Genomic DNA, 21,557 nt, shown 5'->3' with positions numbered 1-21,557 from the left:
TCATATTTTCTAATCTGTTCTTTTTCTTCTGTAAAAACCTCAATTAGAATTTTATCCTGCCTTGGGCAAACTGTTCCAAAAAACAGAATATGTCCGTTTCTTCAGTTGTCAGTATTCTGAGGATTTCTTTACTTTAATCTCATGATACATTCTGTAAAAATTAGCATATTAAATCTTGCATAACAGTTACATTTGGCAAAATCAATTGTTATGATGTATGAATTATTTGGATTTTTAAAATTGTATTTTCTGATGGCATCTACTGAATTCCTACCATTGAAAACAGTTTCTGTCAGTGTACGTTCATCCCTGCCACACCTATAATCAGATTACTACTTGATCATTTGCTACTTTAAGATAGAAATAAATATAAGCAAGGAGGTATGGAAAATATGTTACTTGTTTCCAAGAGATAAAGTGGAACTCAGTTTTCAAGTTCCTTTCTAAGCAGTCTGAAATATCACTACAATTATTCAGTTATATCTTGCTGCTTAGCATTGTCATTATCTGCACATGTAGGGAAATATGGACTTAATTCATGTGGGCCTATGTTGAGATTCTAGGCTGATCCCTCCCCCTTTTAACTCTGTCCTCAGGTTCTGCTACTCCTACCTCTGCAATTATTTTTTTATTACATACTTAATATCATCTTGCTTTTTAGTATTTTATATTTTAAATTATAAAAATATAATATGTATTACACATATCTTTAGCATTGTATTCTTTAATTGCATTTGTGTACCTGTAGCTATACAGCAAGCTGACGAAGGCCATTCAACATGCTACAGAATTAACAGATTTACTATATAGACTAATTTATCTTGTAATATGTTAAAATATCTTTAAAAATAAAATGGAAAAAATACTACCTAGTATATGAAACAAGAAATATCTCAATTTTATTATTTAGTAGAATAGGAAATGTTACATAGACCTAATGATTTCCTGTTACTTTAAGCTAGCCTGCCGTTGTTTAACTACTAACTACTAATATTGTATTAACTACAATATGTTTAACTTTGGTTTTCATGACCCATCCCTTCAAGATGGTATGTGCTAGCATCCAAATAAAAAAAAATACACTGATGATAAAATTGACATTGCATATTTTTAGTCTTGTAGCATCTTTCACTTACACTTTCCATAGTTATTGAGCTGGAAAAGCCTTCAAGGAAATGCAACAGAGTAATTGTTCATTGCTTTTATTTTTTAAAATGCAGTCAAATTCTCTAGTCCTAAGAAAGTTAAAATCCTTGCCTTGATAGGAAAGTATTCAGAAACAGGCTTGTCAAAACCACCTGGCACACTGCAGTATTCTGTGGGGTAGATAAGTGTAGTAGAACGAAGAAGATGGTGCAGTAGGTTACAAGACAGAATGTAACCCTGCTTACAGGTTAAATGGAGGGTTCGTTGCAGAATCTTCAAAAGCTGCTCCCTGTATGGCAGCAACCTCTTCCCATCCACACGAGTGATCTAGCAAAATTCAAAGTATCAGAAATAAACACAACAGAATTTACGTGAATGTATAGTTCAGAAGAGACATTTGATCTATTTTTTGAAATTAGGATAGCTCTGAAAAAGTAACTTTACGACCACTCCTCACACTTACGACTGTTGCAGCCTCCCTGCATTCATGTGATCAGAATTTGGGCATATCAAAACCAGCAGCATTTATGGCCATTGCAACATCCAGGAGGCAGTCCACCATCATTTGCCAGCTTCACAGCTGGCTTGCAACCACAAAGTAAATGGAGAAGCCAGTAGTAAATTAATAAGTCAGGATCACATGATGTTTAACAACAGTAACACTTAGTGACAGAGTTAACAATCCATCTGTGGTTGCTAAATGAGGACTACCAGAACAGCAAACAAGTGACACACATTTCTAAAAGAAACATGTCATTACTGATCGAAGGAAACAAAATGGAAAATAAAAGGCTTTCTATAAAAGCCTGAACACAGAAGTTCTAAATTTTCTCAATATCTTGCAATACTGAAAGCTCTGTTGAATATTAGGAGCTAGGGAGGGAGGGTTAGGAAATCCTAATGCCCAAGGTCAACTTACTAAATCTAATCAACCAAAGAGAAAGAAAAATAAGACAACACCTGAGGAAACCAGTGTAGCTATATAAATAGCCAATAAGTGAGATATATAGCTTAAGTTTGAAGAATGGAAAGGGGTGCATAGCAGAAACAGAGCATCAGGGAACAGCCCATATTAATAAGAATAATGGTGTTTGGAAACTCAAAATATGCTCAATCTGGCACTGAATGCCGAAAATAATGAAAGCTGTTGAATATGTGCAGAACAAGGGAAAGTCAAGGAAGCAGAATCCACCGGTCCCAGAAGACAGCGTGATAATAGGGAAATGGCTGAAGTATTCTAACCGGTCAGATACCAAACTATTGGGGGAATCCGAAGAGAAATGACGATCAAAATGAAGAGTGTAAAGAAAATCAGCAAAGATGATGAAGGACTTGAAGGCCGAATCTCATGAAAAACAGTTAAAGAAACTGTGTCTATCCAAATAAGAGAGGGGGATGAGCAGGGGTGGGATTCTACCGGTTCGGACCCTTCCGGGCGAACCAGTAGTTCCGGTGAACATTTGGCCCCACCCACCCTCCCCTGCTCTTTTCTGTGCTTTATTTTGTTGTTTTAGAGCACAGCTGATTTGCACAGCAGTGTGGCTTGCCATGCCTCAGCTGTTTTATTCACAGGGGCTGCCGTAGAAGGTAAATATTAGAGCTGAAAATGGGCTTTTTTAAACGCAGAGCGTGTGCTTAAAAAACACCGGTTGAATCACACCACTGGAGATGAAAATACTCTTCCAATACTTGGACTATTTTCAGGGAAGAGGATATGGATTTATTTTCCATAACTCCTAAATGCAGGACAAAAATGAAAAATAGACTTTAGGAAAATGGAAATAGAAAGAGGAATTACCTCAATGCTAGAGCTATTAAGCAGTGGCATAGTATGTCTGTTAAAGTCATGGGTACTTTATCATTGGAGATTTTCAAGCAAAGATTGGACATTTGTCTTGGATGATATCAGGATTCATGTCCTGGAAAGGATTGGACTTGAAGAACTTTAAGCTCCATTCCAACACTATGTTTCTATGAATTAATTCCCAAGTAGGGAATAATTGAAAACAGCACTACTATTTTTCACTAATAGTTTTAGAATTTCAAGCTATTATATTTCCTCTCTCAAATCAGATTTAAAACTCACTGTTCTTCTCTATAGGAGCTTTGTAGGTAATATAATGATTCAATCTAGTATACACATTTAGTTAAGTAGTTTGGGCCTTAAGTATGTTTCTCATAAGGAAATTCTGTTTGTTATTTCATAAACATGAACCAAATATATTGAAAATTTAAGCTAGAATTTCTTATAAATACCTCTGATAAAAGTTGAAGATTCCAGAGGAGTTCTTTATCTAACTCTTCATCATGTAATACATCATCATCTAAATATGAAATACATTATACCTCAATGTTACTATGATGCATGTGTAGGTAATAACATATTCACAGTTCTGAAGATTCTTGTTTAGGTTAGTCATGATACAAGGTTTGCTATGATATGTTTTTATGATTCTACTAGAAAATGCAAAAATAATAGAAATATATAAAGACACATGTTCATATGATTCTTCTGTTATAGGATGACAAATATGTAAAATACCTGTTTTAATTGTTTCTTATACCGACAGCATATCTACATTATTTACACTCATTTTCTGGAAAAAAAATTAAATTGTTACCTCCACAAAGTAGTCTTACTTTGTTGTCTTACATAATTGGCAGCCTGATAATTCTTTGAGAAGTTTCAATCATGTCATCATTCAGAAGATACGTTACAGTGTTTTCCTTCCCAAATTAGCATATTCCCAAAAAACAAGTTAAATATTCTTCAGTACCTAAGCCTCCTTGTCTACCTTCAATTGTTTCCAATTTTGATTTCTGAGAAATATTATTATTTAAGCAAAGGACATACAAGGAGCTTAGGTGAGAAACATGATTGCTTATACAAGTTTGCAGATATCTTTGTGCCATTCACACAAACAGATTAGCCTTTCAAATTCATATGTGAAGTGAACATTTTGCAATTGTTATAAGTAATAAGCATGTGAATAGCTTATTATTGTATAGTGCACATTATCTTCCCAATAATGTATATAGATATATTTCAGTCCCTTGGATGGATCTTAGGATGTCTCCTGTTCTTTTCCAACATGTGTCATGACAGAGAAGAAAATTTTAAATCTGAAAATAATGGCTATTTTACCCATTAATTTCTTGCAGTAAATGATTCCAATTGTGAAGAAAAAGTAAACTGTTTAAGGCAAAAACAGTACAACAGCCAGGGTTCCCTCATATAAATACACTGCTTCAAGTGTCTACTAAAGGAAACCTATCTATGATTGCCGCAAAATCAGCATTCAGCACTTAAACATAATCTCTAACATTCTGTTGAATATTAGAGACATAGATGCACTTTGTGCCTTCAGTTAGTGTACCTTGTCTGTTCTACTGATGTATTACATTAATGTAATATAGCGGTGAAAATTGGATTAGGGAGACTGAATCATTGAATTAATAATCGAATGATCCTATGCCATGATCTTCTCTTATCCTAACCCATAAAAGTTATTATGGTATAGTAGGTAGCATGGTGAAATAGGACCAGGTTCAAATACATATTGAGTAATGGAAGTTGATAGTTTCCAACTAGTCTCCATCTCTTGAGAATAAAATTACTGTATAGTATGTATGTATGTATGTATGTATGTATGTATGTATGTATGTATGTATGTATATATATATATATATATATATATATATATATATATATATATATATCAGAATATTGTATATACTGTCTCTAGCTGTTGGAAGAACATGCTTAGAATGCTAGAAACTATTTCCAGTTCTAGACATTTTCTTCAAAAAAATTCTGAACATTTGGTAGAATAGCTGGATAGGTATGGTCTGGAGAAAGAACAGTAAATTCTAGAATTCCTCAAAATATTCCTTCTCCAGAGCAGAACTCTTTGCACATAACTACAAATAAACTTCAAATTTTCAACACGCAATATACACCGACATATATAAACAAGTTATGTTAGACCATTGAAACTTACTGAGAGTGAGATGTGCTATAACACTGCAGCAATGGGGTACAAAAAGCTTCAAAGACTTCTCTGGACAACACTGAAATATCAGACAGAACCAAATGTTACATTAAGATATTCTGACAAAATAATGAGCATTCCACAGCAAAGATACAAAACATATCTTTTTTACTGAATGGCCTTGATTATGCAAAGGAAAAAACACTAAGAACTAGATAAGGAATATTCTATCTAAGGCCTGTGTGGGAGAGAGAGAGAGGGCTGATCAAGTGGCAAAACATTCTAGTGTCAACAAAACAGAGAAGTTATTGTTAGATCTTAACTGAGAAGAAAAATAAAGTCTTACTTTCACTGCAGCTCGGCACATATCAGCCACCATTCGACCAGCCACTCTTGTCTCAAAAATATTTGAGACAGCAAAATTGAAAACCTTATCCAAGGCAACCTATACAAAAACAAAGGAAACGTATGAATGACCAAACCAGAAATATTGTGCCATAGGCAAATTATGAATCTTGATTTAAAGGATATAAATTATGAATTAAACCAGGATTCATCAATTCCTAAGAATTACATTGTTCCCATTTTAGGTTTATGCATGGTTATCACAAGGAAAACATGTTGAAAAAGACAGCATTTAAACATTTTTAAACTAGTGATAGGTAAACTTTTTTGGCATGAATTCTATGAGTCATACTTAAGGAATCAGGAAGTACCATTCTGAGACACAGGCAACTCTATGCAGAGAATCATTGTGAGGATGAGCTTGAGGGACAAGTTGAGATGGCTACTATTGTACTGTCGTCTCTGTTGCACATGGACATAATGGTGTCCATGCCGTAACTGCTGAATCGCACCACTGGATTGATGATAGATTTTGTCATGATAAAGAAGGACTTCAACCTCCATCTTTACTGGAGGAGTCACCAAGTCCAGGTTATAATGGGCCTAGTAGACTACAAGGCCATGTGGTAACTCTTGTTTTTCTCTTGGAACAATTGTTATATGATCTGAGGATAAGGGACATTAGCATCAGTCCCTTGTCATAATCAAATCTTTCATGACCCTAATCAATCTTTAGAATAAGGAGAATAAGGAGGTGGCTTCAACTCTTCGTCATGATGGTACCTTGGTGGCTTCTTCTTATTTGGTGATTAGAAGGTACTCTTTACTATATTGAAACAGCAAAAGAACCACCTGGAACAATGCTGGCAATGAAGTGTAAATATGACCATACAATACCAATACTATCCTACATTTATCTGTGGATAGTCAACTTTATTTAAGGTGTAGGGAAGGTAGGGAAGAATGAGGCGGAAGATCAATTATGAGGTTATTAACATAAATTTTCAAAGCATCTGAGGGATAAAAACATTCATATTTATTTAGAATTGAATGCTGGGTACAGGCTGGGGAAATCTGAAAGAAATCACAGAGACCTCTGAGGTTATCCATGTTCAACCTGATTCTGCTAAGTCCCTCAACAGCTTTTGATACCATTCATCATGACATCCTGGATGATTTCCAAGGATTATATGTACATTGGCAAGAACTGATATTAATTGGAGTTGTACATAAGCTCATCTAGAAACCAAGATACAATCAGACAATAGCTATATCACTTAGACTTATATATTGCTTCATAGTGCTTTATAGTCCTCTCTAAACAGTTTTTGCCCTCAACAGTCTTGAGTCCTCATTTTACTGATCTTGGAAGGATGGAAGGCTTGAGCCATTTAGAAATGAACTCCTGGAATAGTGAGTTAGCCTGCAGTACTGCATTCTAACCACTGGGCCACCATGGCTCCAATCTAGTTTGTGGCCTATGAATCAACCAGGTGTGCGGCAACAGTTTAAAGGAATTTACTATGCATCTATTTTCCTAGATTCAGGCTGAATCTGTCCTATTCTTTACATTCAACTTTCAAAATATTATGCAGCACATTATATTATTGCATTAATGGACAGGCAAAGAAGAAAAAGGATTGGCTTTGAATTGTGTTCTTTTCTATGGCAGAACATAGACATCAGTTACATTTTAATCAGCTGTGTACAGAGGAACAAAAATACTGTATGTCAAGCTAAAAAAATACCTGAAGAAATAGAAATAAATATATTTTACTACTAAACTTTGCCAACTTGCAATCTATCTTGAGAAGCAACAATTAAACTTGATACAGATAGTCTTTGGTTAACAGTAATAATTGAAATCGTCTGTCATGTGGTCTTACACTGTGATGTCATGTCATGGCTTATGATAGCAGTTCCAGAAGCCATCATTAAGTGAATTCTGCAAAGTATGTGTGTGTGTAGTCTGTCTGTCTGTCTGTCTGTCTGTCTATCTATCTATCTATCTATCTATCTATCTATCTATCTATCTGTCTGTCTGTCTGTCTATCTACCAACCACTGCCGGCCTCCAACAAGCATAGAATTGGGGAGGCCAGCAGGAAGTCACAATTAATTACTTTTACACACACACACACACACACACACACACACACACAGGATCAATGACATTTTCTTATTCTATTTATAACTGGGCTGCAATGTCAAAACACTAGTGATTTAACTGGTTGAATGTTCTCCCCCACCCCAAAAGTAAAACCCTGCATATACAATGAAAGCATAGCAGAAGAAAAGTTCTACCATTGTCCAGATATAGATTTTTCTATTAAAGTCAATGGTCTAGTACTGATTGCAAAAAACAACTGCTTAGACCTAAAAATCTATGTCTATAGCTTCTGCAGGAGATTTTAGCCTTAGTATCAAGTCAGCTATGCTCTTTTCCAACTCAGTTCTAAATCTGGGACAACCTTCACAGACTCTGATGTGGCATGTCATTTTAAACAAAACCAGAGGCAAAAAGTCCTTTGTACTGACTTTGGTGACTATTCAGATACAGTCATATATCTTCCTGGCAAAAAAAAATGAATTGTTTGCAACTGCCTTCTTCCAGGATTTTTTTTCCTTCCCAGTCTTAGCTTACAGCTTTGAGATCTCCTGGCACTCTCCCATCCAAATATTAATCTTACTAAACTTTTCAAGTTCAATGTTGGCTTAGCGACATTTTAAAACAAAATAAAATAAAGAAGTCTTTTAGGCATTACCAAGTCTTTGGGTGTAACTGAAGAACTTCTTTGAATCCCAGATCAATATATTTATTTTCACTGTGCAATGTTTTTTTACACCATGAATGCAGCTTAAATTATTATTTCTTTGGTCAAACTCCAAACAAACATGATTCAAATTTAAAGAGTTTCAGAAGCTTTGGGTTTATGAAAATTAAGATAGAAAGCGCTCCCTTTGATGAAAAATACCTTAAATATGTCTTTTGAGCACTGTGTGAGGATTGTGTTGTATGTAGAAGATAGTCCTAGTTCCACTAAGCTCTCTAAATGAGTCATCTTTTCTGTTTCGGTCTCCTCTCTTGTTTGCTCCAATGTGCTGCTTTCTATGAGTCCAAAACATCTATACAGAAAAACAACGGTCAAGTAACATAATTAATAAAACAAGAAACCACTACAATTTTTGTTGTTGTTTGTATGGGCTGAAGTAGAATATTATTTTTAATAGTATGCTATAAAATCTGCATATGTTCCCTCAATCATTTCTGGTAACAAACTCCAGAAGACCAGAAATAAATTCTTCTTTTTTCTTTACCAACTCATAAGCATAGGGACTTGCAGTCTAATAAAAAAGTTTGTGAGCTATTTCTTTAACATTTATTATCTTTAGTATCTTTTTTTAATTTCATAGATTGACAATTAGTGTTTCAAGTGATTTTCAACCCACCTACCCCAAAAGAATTCAAGAAAGCAAAACAAATTAGTCAAACTATAAAACTGTAAAATGAGAGGAGATAAATTACTGCACTCTTTAGACGTTTAAGTATCTTAAGTGGCTTTTTATATCATAAAGGTGAGAGAGAGGAAAATTAATTGTATTTGGCCATTACAAAAAAAAAGCAGACACATGACTATACCTAGATGCCCTATTCAAAAATTCTGTTGCCTATAAACTTTGTTGAAAAAGTATCAGTTAAACTACTTAACCAGCTTTGTCAATATTTGACTCTTAAATTTTTCCCCTCAGAATAGCTTTCAAACTAGAAATGTAGATTAGTATGAAACACAAAACTGCAGTGTGCAAACCATGACAAAGGGCTGTCACATAACCAGCATGCTCTGCTTCCCATTACTACTTGCCTGTCCATAAACTGCAGTACAAAATCTTCAAATTCAGCAGTAGCAGAGCACAGTTCTCTCTCCACCTACAGTTTCAAAATACAAGAAAAGTTTTTTTCTACTGCATGTAAATCATGATGTAATTTCCAAATTTTATTTAGTTCTTTACACAATTCTCGCATAATTCAAAACATAAAATCTCAGTTTCTGTAAATATTCAAAATACCAACGTCAAAATCAAGGGAACATAAATAAAAACAAAACAAATTTTGTTAGTAAATTTAGACCAATAGTTTGTTTATTTTTAAACTGAAAACCTTAATTTTATAGTTACAAAGTACAAGCAGCAAAATATATGTTTTGATATTATTTTACATTCTATATAGCCTTATCTGTACTTGAACATTTTCACAAGCAGTTTAATTTAGGAAATAACTTTTAAAATTGATACCTCTGTGAGATCATTCCTCTCTTGTAGTACTGATGAACAATCCACTAAAGGCACGAGAGTAGAAAATGTTGCAATGAACTGGAATGTGATCTAATAAAGTATGCAAACAAGTTTCAGTGTAGTAAGTATATACTTTAATATAAAAAAGAATGTAAATCACTTCAAATATCTGAAACATTGTATGACAAAACTCTATGGAGAAGGTGATATTCCCACATCTCAGGTACCCAGATTACACCTGGTGCAAAATTAAACTGTGTTTAGGTTCTTCTATTCATATTTCCATATACACTAAAGCAGAGGTTGTCAGCCTTTTTCGGTGAACAGAATTTTGAAAAAAAATCAATGCGTTCACTACTTGACAGCTGTTGGAAAAAGAGATTCCCATTCATAAAACAGTTGTCATGACAGGCATAGCTTGTTATAAATATACATTTTCCAGAAGGCAAATTGGCAATGTTTTTTTAAGACCTAACAACCACAAATGTAGGGCAAAGGTGATGTCTAAACAATTCTGAACCTATGGTTTTATGTTCCGTTGTTTATTCCTATCTATAGGCAAACTGTGACCTGGGAACTGAATGCAAAACAATAGAGAGCATTTGTATTCTAACTACTAACCATGAATCCATCTTACCAAAGCTTAAATCCAATGAATGGCTCACCAGGCAAAAGACTTCATAGCTAAACATGCTAACACTGAAAAGCAAAACACATTCACAGCATGGGGACGGCTGTGGGGGGCTTCCCTACAATCCCTACGAGTCACTAAAGTCTCACACGAATGCTTGCCATCATCTGCCCTAAATTCCCAGTAAATTCCGTATTCTTGTCACCTAACTATTTTCTTTTATTCTGGCAGCTGGGTGTACATAAAAATGCTAAATTTTGAGCCATGCAACATGTTTAATTATATTGAAATAGGGGGTTTACTGTAAAATAAAAAATATACTTTACTTTGCAGCAGGTCATAGTTTAAAAATGATTTAAAAATGATTTTTAAGATCAGGGATAGTAGAGAATCCTGATGGTGCTAAGGGAAATGTAAATTATGCCGAGGAATCAACTGTGATTTAGCAGAAAGCACATAAACTGGAAAAGACTGCAATTAGCTTATGCCTTATTTGCTCCTCCTGTTGTATGCTCTACCCCTGCAAATGAAAGGAGGAAGAAATAAAGGCAGCCAAATAGATGCTCAAAAAAAAGCAGTAAGGAAAAGGTTAAAATACGAAAGAAAGAAATCCATGGAAAACTGTAGTCATGTCTTAGGTGACATAAGAGATTTAACTGCAACATAACACAATATAACAATGTGAAATTATTATACTCACCATGCATTTGCTAAAATCGTTTGGATCCACACCAGGCAATGCTCTCATCAACAGAGGCAACATATGTGTTGGACCTTCAGGAAATGACTTGCCCCCAGATACCAGGCTACGAGCTACACCAATTACACAACTTAATGTAGCTGTCAGCTGATGAGGTTCTGTTAATGTCTCTAGTGCGGGATATGTTCTGTGGACAAAAACAAACAAAATATTTTATCAGTTCAAATATTTTACTTACAAGTGCTTATAAGTTCACAGCCAGACATGGGCTATGTTCAGGCCACTCCAAACAATTTTTCTAGCTTTTCCAGTTTTGATATTACATTACTCCACTTGCAGAAATTCTAACTAGTACTATGTTTCAATGACCCAACCTTAGGAAATATAAAAAACCAGAATAAGATTGGATTTCAAATACATTTTCTACTAAATATACAATGTAACATTAAGAAACAACAAAAATGAAACTAGATTGTAGGTCTCTTAACGTCTGCTGACTGAAGGGCCATATAACAAGCTTTGTGGGATATGTGGAAGACTCCATTCTAAAAAAAGGAACAGTCAGAGAAGAAATTTCAGGAGTTTTAAAATATAAAAGGGTGTTTTAAGGATTTGCAAAATAAACCCATTTTTTCGTTAAAATGTCAATTTCAAAAAGGACCCAAAATGTTTGACCATATGTATGTTTGAGGAACTCTAGGGAGCAGAGAAGATATGCTGTCAAGGCCACTTTTTTCTACCTCTTAAATGGTATTTGCTCTTGTTTAAGCCAATAAAAATGGAAGAATAATAGTTTCAAAGTGAGGAAATGTATACCTAAACTTTGATCTTGTCAAAAGTTCTGTGTTTTGGTAGCATTTTTAAAAGTAAACTCATAAAATAAGTAATAAAAGATTAGAGTATAAACTAAAACAGACATCTCAAAAAGTAAATACAAAGAGAAACAAACAGTAAATCTAGATTCTCTTGTCATCCTGAGTGTTAAAAATTGCAGCAAAAAGACAATGATTTAAAACAGATAATTCTGAGGTATGTGGACTTCAACTCCCAGAATTCCAGAGCCAATATAGCTGTGACTAAGAATTTTAGAAGCTAAAATCCATACACCTGGAAAATACTGGCTTAGGTTTGGAAAAATACTGACTTAGAATAACATTTCCTAGTCATCTAAAAACTAGATAAACTTTCTCTGGTTTTTAGATAGTACTCACTTTTCAAGTACTGGTGGGATTACCAACTCAGGACGCATTAGTGCAAGATTCTGTAGAGCTTGGGCTGCCTCTAAACTTCCAGTTTTGCTAAACATTGCCAGCAGGACAGGTTGTATAATGCATTCTACAAATTCTGTTATGTCCTGATCAGAAAGCTTATGGCTATCAGGCACAGGAGTCAGCCAGCTCGTCTTCTTATAGCGCTCACGATGCAGTCTTCTGACTATACTACTGGGTAGACGCTGAAGTAGCTTCATTAGCTTATTCTACCAAAGAAAGGCAACAAAATTCATTCCAGTTAATTAGAAGAAAAAGAACCCAAACTGTTTTGATTTCTACATTCTGTGCATTAAACAAAGTAAATCCATTATTCAGTTAAGTCTGTTTTGAAGGTATTTTATGTATTGTGCATAATGAGAGATGGACCAGAACCTTTAGTAAAGAGTTGGGATTTGATGTCAGGGGGGAGGTTGTGGCACAGTAGTATCCGTCTTATAACACTGTAGAACAATAATGTCATTCCATTATTTTCTTGGTGCTATTATAATAGATAGTTATCTACTGGGAGAAACAGATGACTTTCCCATACTTCCTCAATCGTGACACACACCACCCAAAACTCATTCACTAGATAAAATTCCTCTATTGACAGCAGCAGCAAGTCTGAATGGAAGGTAAGCAGGCATTCAGCTCTGCCAACCATATTCCAGCATTCTAATAGAGAAGTCTAATCCAATCTGAGGTAATAGAGGGTGTTGCATAGTTTTGTACCTTTTTCCACCGAAAAACAATGGAATTTAGTGGGAGAGCTCATTAGCATAAACAACAGATGGGCAAACTAGCAGGCAGGCAGTGGGGCTTTTAAATGGGAGCAAAGGCAGAGCTGATGCTTCATTGGATTTTAAAATAGCTTTTATTTTACATACTTCCAACTTCAATGCCTGTATCTTAACATTATGACAAGCAGACTGATATCAAGCATCAAGGCAGTTCTAATCCCTAACTAAAAGCAATAACAACCCATGTACTTGGTCCACAGATGATGTCTCTGAACCTACATGGCATTAGCAGCTGAAACAGTACGACAGCTTTGAGTGGAAGAACTACTCTTGTATCTTGAACTTTCATGAATGATGCATCGCATGAAAAGACTAGCCTTAGTATTTTTTTTCCTGATATGTATATGGATGTATGTATATTCCAAAGCAATTTCTGAAGAAATCAAAAACATTTAACTCATTTAATTTTTTATTTATTCAACTATTTATTTAACAATTTCATTGATTAGCTTATCGTCAACTGTAAAATTCACTTAACTGGACACTGTACAGGTTTTGAAATTTTAAAAAAAACTTTGGATCAGGCATAATGCTATTCGGCTTTTAATATAGTTCACAGCACCAGAAAGAAGCCATAAATTCCCTTCAATTTGCTGTTGGCTATATAGATCTACTATGCTTGGTTCATACATAATTTTTAGCTATAGTTAAAGGAAAGCCTGATTAGTACTGTTCAATATTGCTAATAATTATTCTTCAGGCTCAGTAAACAACTGTATTATATCTTCCCCAACCTTTCACATGGTTAATATTCTTTATAGTCTCATCTAGCTATTATTGCCTATTACACAAATGATAGTAGAAGAATTGAACACTGATTCTGATAACTATAACGTTTTTTATAAATTACATTTCTGGCTTTTCTGATCTTTTCATCTTTGATATTGCTCATATCTTTTTTCCTTCAAGAACCTCTTCAATAGTCACATTTTCTCTGTTATTTTATAAAAAACAGGTGCATATTCTTGTCCTAACTACACCAGCTTCTACTCCTCATCTTTTTTATAGTTTTGTATCCATTTGTAGATCATAATTTCTTCAGAAAAGCAAATAAGTTAACTCTGTTTCCTATAAGCATTATGTATACTGTTAGTATTATGGAGGTGGAAGAGTTGCTGATGTTTTAGAATGTTTTAAAATCATATTTAGCATGGACATTTAATTGAAACTAGTGCCTTTGTCAAAAATGGGTTTGACAAAATTCTATACCAACACAATATTTAAGGTCTTGATGTCAAGATTTAAAGAGAAGATAGACATATACTTACCAACCAGCGACCATTATTTGAGGGATGATAGAAAGATGCAATACTTTGGAATAATCCAGCCAAATGCTTTTGTACAAGCTTGCTTGGTCCACCCTATCCAAAAACAGAGAAAGCACAGCTATTTAATAAAATACAATTCTGAGCAATGGCTCAGTGGTTAGAATGCAGTACTGCAAGCTACTTCTGCTGATCACCGGCTGCCAGCAGTTTGGCAGTTCGGGTCTCACTGGCTCAAGCTTGACTCAGCCCAGATTGTCAGGGAAAATATGCTGACTCTGTAAACCGCTTAGAGAGGGCTGTAAAGCACTGTGAAGCAGTATATAGGTCTAAATGCTATTGCTATTGCTATAGTGCCATTTTAAATTCAGTTTAATGTGCCCATCTTTTTTAGACATCAAAGTAATGGCTTCCATATTCTAACATGTAGCAATATGTGAAGGATGATATTCTACTCCAGAAAGCCAAAGTTATAATGTAAGTTAATTGTAAAATAGATATCAAAAGGTATCATAGCCTCTACAATCTAATATAATGCATGCAATTTTTCTTGTTAATCAGTTCCTAGAAATCAAGAATTATTCTTTTTCATTGACAATATTTAAAATATACTACTTTAGGATCTGTGATAATACACAATTTCTCTAAATGTGTATATTAGATTTACTGTGAAAATATTTCCCTATAATTGAGACAGACATTCTGTGTATGTATCTCTCTCCTACACATTCCAGAAGCATTCTAGAAAGTCTTCTGATATCATTTCCAGGGTAATCTTTTTTTTGTAGTTTATGAAAGTCAAGCCAGTGGAAAGTTCAGAGAAACAAAATTTAAGGAGATATAAATATAAGAAAAGGGTTGAATAATGACATCTTCTCTGATAAGTATCTCTCCTTTTCTTTTTTATTGCTTGGGTAGGCTGGTGGTCTATTCTCATTGCAGAAAAAAGATCTTTACACTAAATGAAATGAACAAATACACCTTTCTTACTGACTGTCTTATTCAGTGACTGTTTAAATTTAAAATGGATCTGAAAAAGTAACTTTAAAACCAATGTCAGAATTTACAACTTTGGCAGTTTCCCTCAGTCACATGATTGCCAGTAGAGGCAGCTCTCACTTAATTGGAACCAGCAATTCTGCCTTAAGCAAAGCTTTGCTAAGTGGGAAATTACATGTCTGCAACTGTGCTTTCTGGCTGGAAACAGACAAAACTACTCAGTTTTACACCTTTTACCTTTGATTATTTGTAAAATTTATTTGTAAAATTTATAGGCCAGCCATCTTACCTCTTGATTGTCCTCCTAACCACTTCTGTGCAATGCTCAAGTGCCTAATTATTGTCTTGTACATATCAAAAGCAATACAATCATGCATGGCAACAGGCTGGGAGACATGGGCACACTATATGAAAGGGTTAGGAAAGTCCTATGTCTCTGATCTCTCCTGGGGAAGGGGGGAGAGAAAAAACAAACAACTTCTGTAGGCAATTTTTCCTTTGCCTGATCCCTTCCCGCTATAGGTATGATTGTATTCCTCCCTATGTGTAGAAGAACAAACTGCTTTCTGTCCTACGATCCCTTTTTCTCCAATCTCTCTGTTCTGCAAAGGTGGTGAGGGAGAAAAAACACAGGTTAGGCAAAAGATAACATGTATTAATTATAATGGTGATCATGTGACCAAGGGATGCTGTGAAAATCATAAATAGGCTGTAAAGTTATGTTTTCAGCATTATCATACCTTTGAACAGTTACTGAACAAATAAGTGAAGACAAATCTGTATTTTTAAATAATATGCATATGCAGATAAGGGGATAAAGGCCATGGTCTTACACTTATTTATCTACAACAGAAAATAACAGCCACATAGCTAAGCAGCTGAAATTTAATTATCCAATAATATTTAACTAACAAAGAGTTAAATGTCAGAGTAATTTATCTGCCCTCCCCATACTAATACAGAATAATTTATCTGCCTTCCACATACTACCAAATTATAGTCAAAATGTGATTAAGGTGTGCTGATCATTTCTTCTAAAGCTCTCTTTTGAATACTGAAGGGACATTCAACATTGAAAACTGAAGGGACAGAGATATTCCATCATTTCTCCTGGAGGTCTTTGTGAACTATCCTGAGGACATATGCTTCCTGTAAAGCAGTTATTGTTATTTTGTGTACAGTAGAAAGATAGTTCCAAATATTGTAATTCAGACTTTTTAAAAATAAATTATCCATCTGAACTCTGGCTTATTTTCATGAATATGATGTTCATTAAAGTAGTAATTAATTTAAAAATCAAATAAATTGACTTATTTACATCTCTACATAACTATACAGCTTCCTCAATGTCCTTAAGAAAAAGAAAAAGATATTACCATCATAGCTGTGATCCACATAACTGCATGCCCTATGTCATAAGCATTTGTTAGGAATCGTGGAACCATCATCTGATTGCTTCCTACTGGAAGATTCAAGCTACGCAGTATTCTAGTAAATATCTGCAGAAAAGGACATTGGAAAATTAAACAAAAAAACTATATTGTGACTATTTCAATTTTGTCATAAAATTAATCACACTACTAAAACCCTCCACATTCAAAATCCAATCTCCAAAATACTCAATTTATAAACCTTTCGATTAAAAGAAAGGCATTGCTGCTGGCACAGAACAAATGGGAAACCCTCCACATTAAATTCATATGATGGAAAACTGAAATTTGTGCTTTAGCAATCTATATTGAGATGTCTCTTTGTTCATGCACAATTGCTATTGCATGGCAGCCACTTTCACATCTTGACAAATTCTTGACAGGCATGAATGCATGCCAAAAACATCTGGAAAGCATCTACATAATTTGCTAAAGAAATTCAATTAGCCGACTACATATTTTCTTCTAAGTGAATCAAGTATTTGTTGCAAAATCAGTTTCTTCTCTGGACACTAAATCTGATGACCCAGCTCTCAATATTTTTGTTCAGAGAAAGAAGAGAAGCTAATCATAGTCCCAATGAGTTTTAAAACTGCAACAAAATGCTGTAATTAAGGGATAAATTAGCTTCAGTTTACAGAAATTAAATTATAAAACATGACAGACGCCATAGCTGCTAAAAAATTATAAAAATAACAGGTTACTGTTTTCCCATTACAATCACATTCCTGCAGCTGGGAATTAATTCTTTAAAAGTTTTATTCTTTATAGCAAGAAACAGGAATCCCAGCAAATATCATGATGGTAGATTAAAATCCAAGGCCCCAGTGTGATAATTTTGTTTACCATACTTTAAAAGGAATAGATTAGTAGAAATAACACTCTTGCTTATATTTTTATAGATAAACAAAAATCCTTAAAATATAGTAAAGCCTTAAACATAGTTAAGAGAAATTTAATAGAGCAAGACATAGAATAAAAAATTCAGCCCTTCTAATAAAAAGTTTAACATTAATCTCAAAAAATTATATATTACAGCTTTCCAAATATGTTGACAAAGATAAATGATTTTAAATGTAAAGTTAGGGTACACAATTTTTATATTCAGAAATAAAATAATGAGAGAAAGAGACAGATAGAGACATATAGAATGAATTAAAACTGCATGTTTTATTGACAAGGAAAGCACTTGCCACATTAATATTTGTAGTATTTTCATATTAAATATTACCTTTGGAATATAGGGATCCCAGTTGATGTATCCTATGTTATCAGCGGCCAAATGTGCAAAAAGGTTGACCAGATGCTAGAGAGAAAAAAGCACAGACCACATTTTCAGGATACAACATCAACACTCAGTGTAGTATTAAGGTTTATTCCTGCTTTTTTCTGTAGTTTTCTTCAAGAAGTAGATCAGATTATTTATCATGCACCATGGGATCATAAAGCAGCTGAGAAGCTGCAAAGCAGTGACCGTAAGAAAATTAATAGCTACAAAAGTTGCAAGGAGAATTTGAACAATGAACAGATGGACAGAAATAACACAAACATTTTACAAGTAAACAGTACAGTAAATCAAGTAAGTATTTTTCATGTTTTTATACAGACTTATAAAAAAGGTGAGTGTCTGAACCAAAGACATCCCCGTAAAATTGGCAAACTGGTTTCCTTCAGAGAAAAAATGGAGCCAAAAAGAACAACCATGGCCCCACATTATCATTCAAATATTGAAAAAGGATAGCAGGTAAGACGTGAGTTAATAAAAAGAAAAAAGGAATAATTATAATATTGAGATGCATAAACAGGATTGAGAAGACCTTTTGGTTTATTAGTAATTAAAATAGTAAACCTGGGACAGAGATAATATATTTAAGATGATAAACAGCCGAACAGAGCTGAATGCATCCCCACACATGGATCCTGTCGAAACTATTCTGGAGAAGAGCTTTTGGTTTATGGGAAATTAAAATAGTAAAACTGGGAGAGATAATATACTTAAGATGATGAACATGTGGCTTTCAAGTGCTTGCTGAATCCTGACTTGAAGCTGTGGGGAGCTACCATTCTGCAAAATCAAGAAAGCCACAGATTTTTCACAAAAACTAGAAAATAAAGAACCGGAAAGTAATAACACTGAATTCTCTTAACAGATTTCTCCCAAACAAATTTGTAATAGACAAATTTCAATTAGGCCTTGTTTAGGATTCTATACTGCACTGCTAAATACCTACTAGCTGTCCCATTATGTCAGACGAAAACCCAGATTCACCAAGGCCAAGGTTTACAAAGACCTAGCCTCATTAACCATTACAAATAGAGAAAGATTACGAAAAAGAGGAATTTCTCTTCCTCCTGTCACCCAGGAGGTGACATATAGGTGGATTCTGGCAGTGATTAATGTTTTTCTGCAATAAAAGGTAGTGACCTAACTTTTCAAGGAGGCTGTGGTTCATCCTCTTCCTAAAAGGCCATCCTATTAGATAATTTTCTTACTATCTCTAATCTTCCCTTTCTGGAGAAGGTGTTGGAGAAGATGATTGCACTGCAGCTCGAGAAGTTCCAGTGTTTTTTTTTCCTGGTTTTTGTAAAAACATTTGCTTCTGGTTTCCAGCAAAAATCACTCACTGAGTAAAAATGAATTCGCTTAAGGATCTTCATGCTTGCTTAACAACTGCCACAAAATTGTAATAAAATTAGATCTGGTCATGTGATGACCTGCTTATTGACTGCAATGACTTATGAATGTAATTCTGGGCAAAATTACAGTCATAAATCAAGAAGTAAATGTTTATTATTTATTATTACAGATTTATTTGTTTATTTATATTACATGTTTCTAATCCATCCATCTCTCTTGAAGACAGGCTCTGGGAAGTTTTCAATATAATCAACATATAAAACCATGTATAAAACTAACATTAAAATATTGAAATTAATTTAAGATTAAAAAAATGTAAATTATAAGATTATGACATTATAAAGGCAAAACTGTCCAAGATGGCCATTATGACCATATTATGGATATAAATCACTGTTGTCATTATAAAAATAATGATAAATAATATTGTACCTGCACAATATCCATGCAGATATAATATATATTGGTGTGATTTGAGACATTTATAAGTTATAGTAATTAGGCTCGGGTTTGGATTTTCAGTCTAAAAGAACTCTAGCATTCAAACAAAAAAGAACTCCTGCACAGCATGACAATTAATAGCCAAAACCTATAATTGTACAACTAATAGAAGATTAAAATTTTAAAATTATGTCAATGTTTCAAGGCACCATTATTTCTAGTCCAATTATCTACATATCTTTGTAGTAAAAAGAAGTGAGGAAAATAGGTTGGGCACATTACTTACCCCTTCCCATTGTGGAAGATTCTGAACTGAAACCCAAAGGCCTAGAAATTCATCAAACCAGAGCCTGAAAGACAATGAAATCCCACCAACACAATTTTAATATGTGAAAACAATTTGTTCCCAATATCTAATAATACCTACTTAGTATATTATAGATTTCAAAAACAATGTGTGTGGGTATAGTCCTATATTTTATGAAAGTGATTTTATAATGCCTAGTGAAGAAAAACGATGTTCAAAATTAACCCATTTAAGGCCACACAGATTACCTACATCTAACAAATCTCCAGCCATACTGCTGATTGTAGAATTTGAGAAAGGAAATAATTATAGTACAAACTTTTAATAGTAACATTATTAAAAAGTATAATTAAAAATAAAAATACAAACTAAAAAAAGAAAAGTGGCCAGTTTTAAGTTTCTCCGTGTTATCATAAAGGAGGACTTGACCTGGGGCACTCACATTGCAGGCTTGCTCAAAAGGACCCAGCAGAGATTATACTACCTGAGACTTCTCAGAAAACAACAACTGAATGAAAAACTGCTGGTGACCTTCTACCACTGCACCATAGAGAGTATTTTAACTTACTGCACCTATGTATGGTTTGCCAACTGCACAGTGGCAAATAGGACAGCACTCCAGAGGGTTAACGTCATTGCCCAGAGCAGGGGTCGCCAACCTTTTGGACCTCAGGGACACCAAACTCATAATTTTAAATCCCATGGACCAGAGACCCTGGGAAAATCCCCCCAAAAGTCTGCAGGAAAATTCCCCACCCCATTTTCCTTCCGATCTATCATTCTTTATCTGGGATTGCAGGATACCATCTCCAGCTCTGTTCTCAGGGGGAGGGAGGGAGGGAGAGAGAGAGAGAGAGACTGACTTTTGCTCCCCCAAACTCCACCAGAAACGAGTCTTTGTGAGACTTGTCGCACTGGCACAGCCTCTTGGAGCAGGATGCCTTGCAGGTTCCCAAAGACTCATTTCTGCTGCAGTTTGGGGGAGAGAAAGGAAGACCTTTGCTGCTTTCCTTGCGTGCTGCCAAAAGCAGGAGAAGAAAGAAATGGAAAGAAGTAGCCCGGTGGCCAGGCAAGGCGTGTGGGGCAAGTCCCCCCACCTCCACCCTTTCCCCCCTCCCCTCACTACTTCATGTTGTGCACAATGCAAGCAACGCGAGCCTTGTGTTCCCGCGGGCCATGTAGGCGGCACAGCCTTGTGTTTCTGCGCAGCCTGGATTAATTGCTTTGGGGATGACATTTCTCTGTGGACCACCAAAATGTTCTCGTGGACCAACAATGGTTCCTGGCCCGCTGGTTGGTGACCACTGGCCCAGAGGATCAT

At 34.8% G+C, this 21,557-nt stretch overlaps 1 protein-coding gene across 4 annotated transcripts in view; it reads right to left on the bottom strand.

Annotated features, from left to right (window-relative positions):
* The window catches only part of PSME4 (proteasome activator subunit 4), a 93,861-nt gene that overhangs the window by 42,120 nt on the left and 30,184 nt on the right, over window positions 1-21,557 (bottom strand). For all 4 annotated transcript variants that reach the window (XM_087930605.1, XM_087930600.1, XM_087930615.1 and 1 more), the window contains 13 exons: window positions 20,216-20,279; window positions 18,082-18,156; window positions 16,797-16,919; window positions 14,425-14,517; window positions 12,318-12,583; window positions 11,107-11,293; window positions 9,776-9,865; window positions 9,346-9,410; window positions 8,458-8,608; window positions 5,485-5,583; window positions 5,148-5,217; window positions 3,403-3,470; window positions 1,258-1,473 (listed from right to left, as the gene is read on the bottom strand). In XM_087930605.1, the coding sequence (XP_087786731.1) occupies window positions 1,258-1,473; window positions 3,403-3,470; window positions 5,148-5,217; window positions 5,485-5,583; window positions 8,458-8,608; window positions 9,346-9,410; window positions 9,776-9,865; window positions 11,107-11,293; window positions 12,318-12,583; window positions 14,425-14,517; window positions 16,797-16,919; window positions 18,082-18,156; window positions 20,216-20,279 (1,567 nt within the window). The remainder of the gene's footprint in view (window positions 1-1,257; window positions 1,474-3,402; window positions 3,471-5,147; window positions 5,218-5,484; window positions 5,584-8,457; window positions 8,609-9,345; window positions 9,411-9,775; window positions 9,866-11,106; window positions 11,294-12,317; window positions 12,584-14,424; window positions 14,518-16,796; window positions 16,920-18,081; window positions 18,157-20,215; window positions 20,280-21,557) is intronic.

This window comes from Pseudonaja textilis, chromosome 1 (assembly GCF_049901715.1).
Source record: "Pseudonaja textilis isolate UNSWEBS1 chromosome 1, rPseTex1.2, whole genome shotgun sequence".
Taxonomy (NCBI): domain Eukaryota; kingdom Metazoa; phylum Chordata; class Lepidosauria; order Squamata; family Elapidae; genus Pseudonaja; species Pseudonaja textilis.
This window is presented reverse-complemented; position numbering and strand designations above follow the sequence as displayed.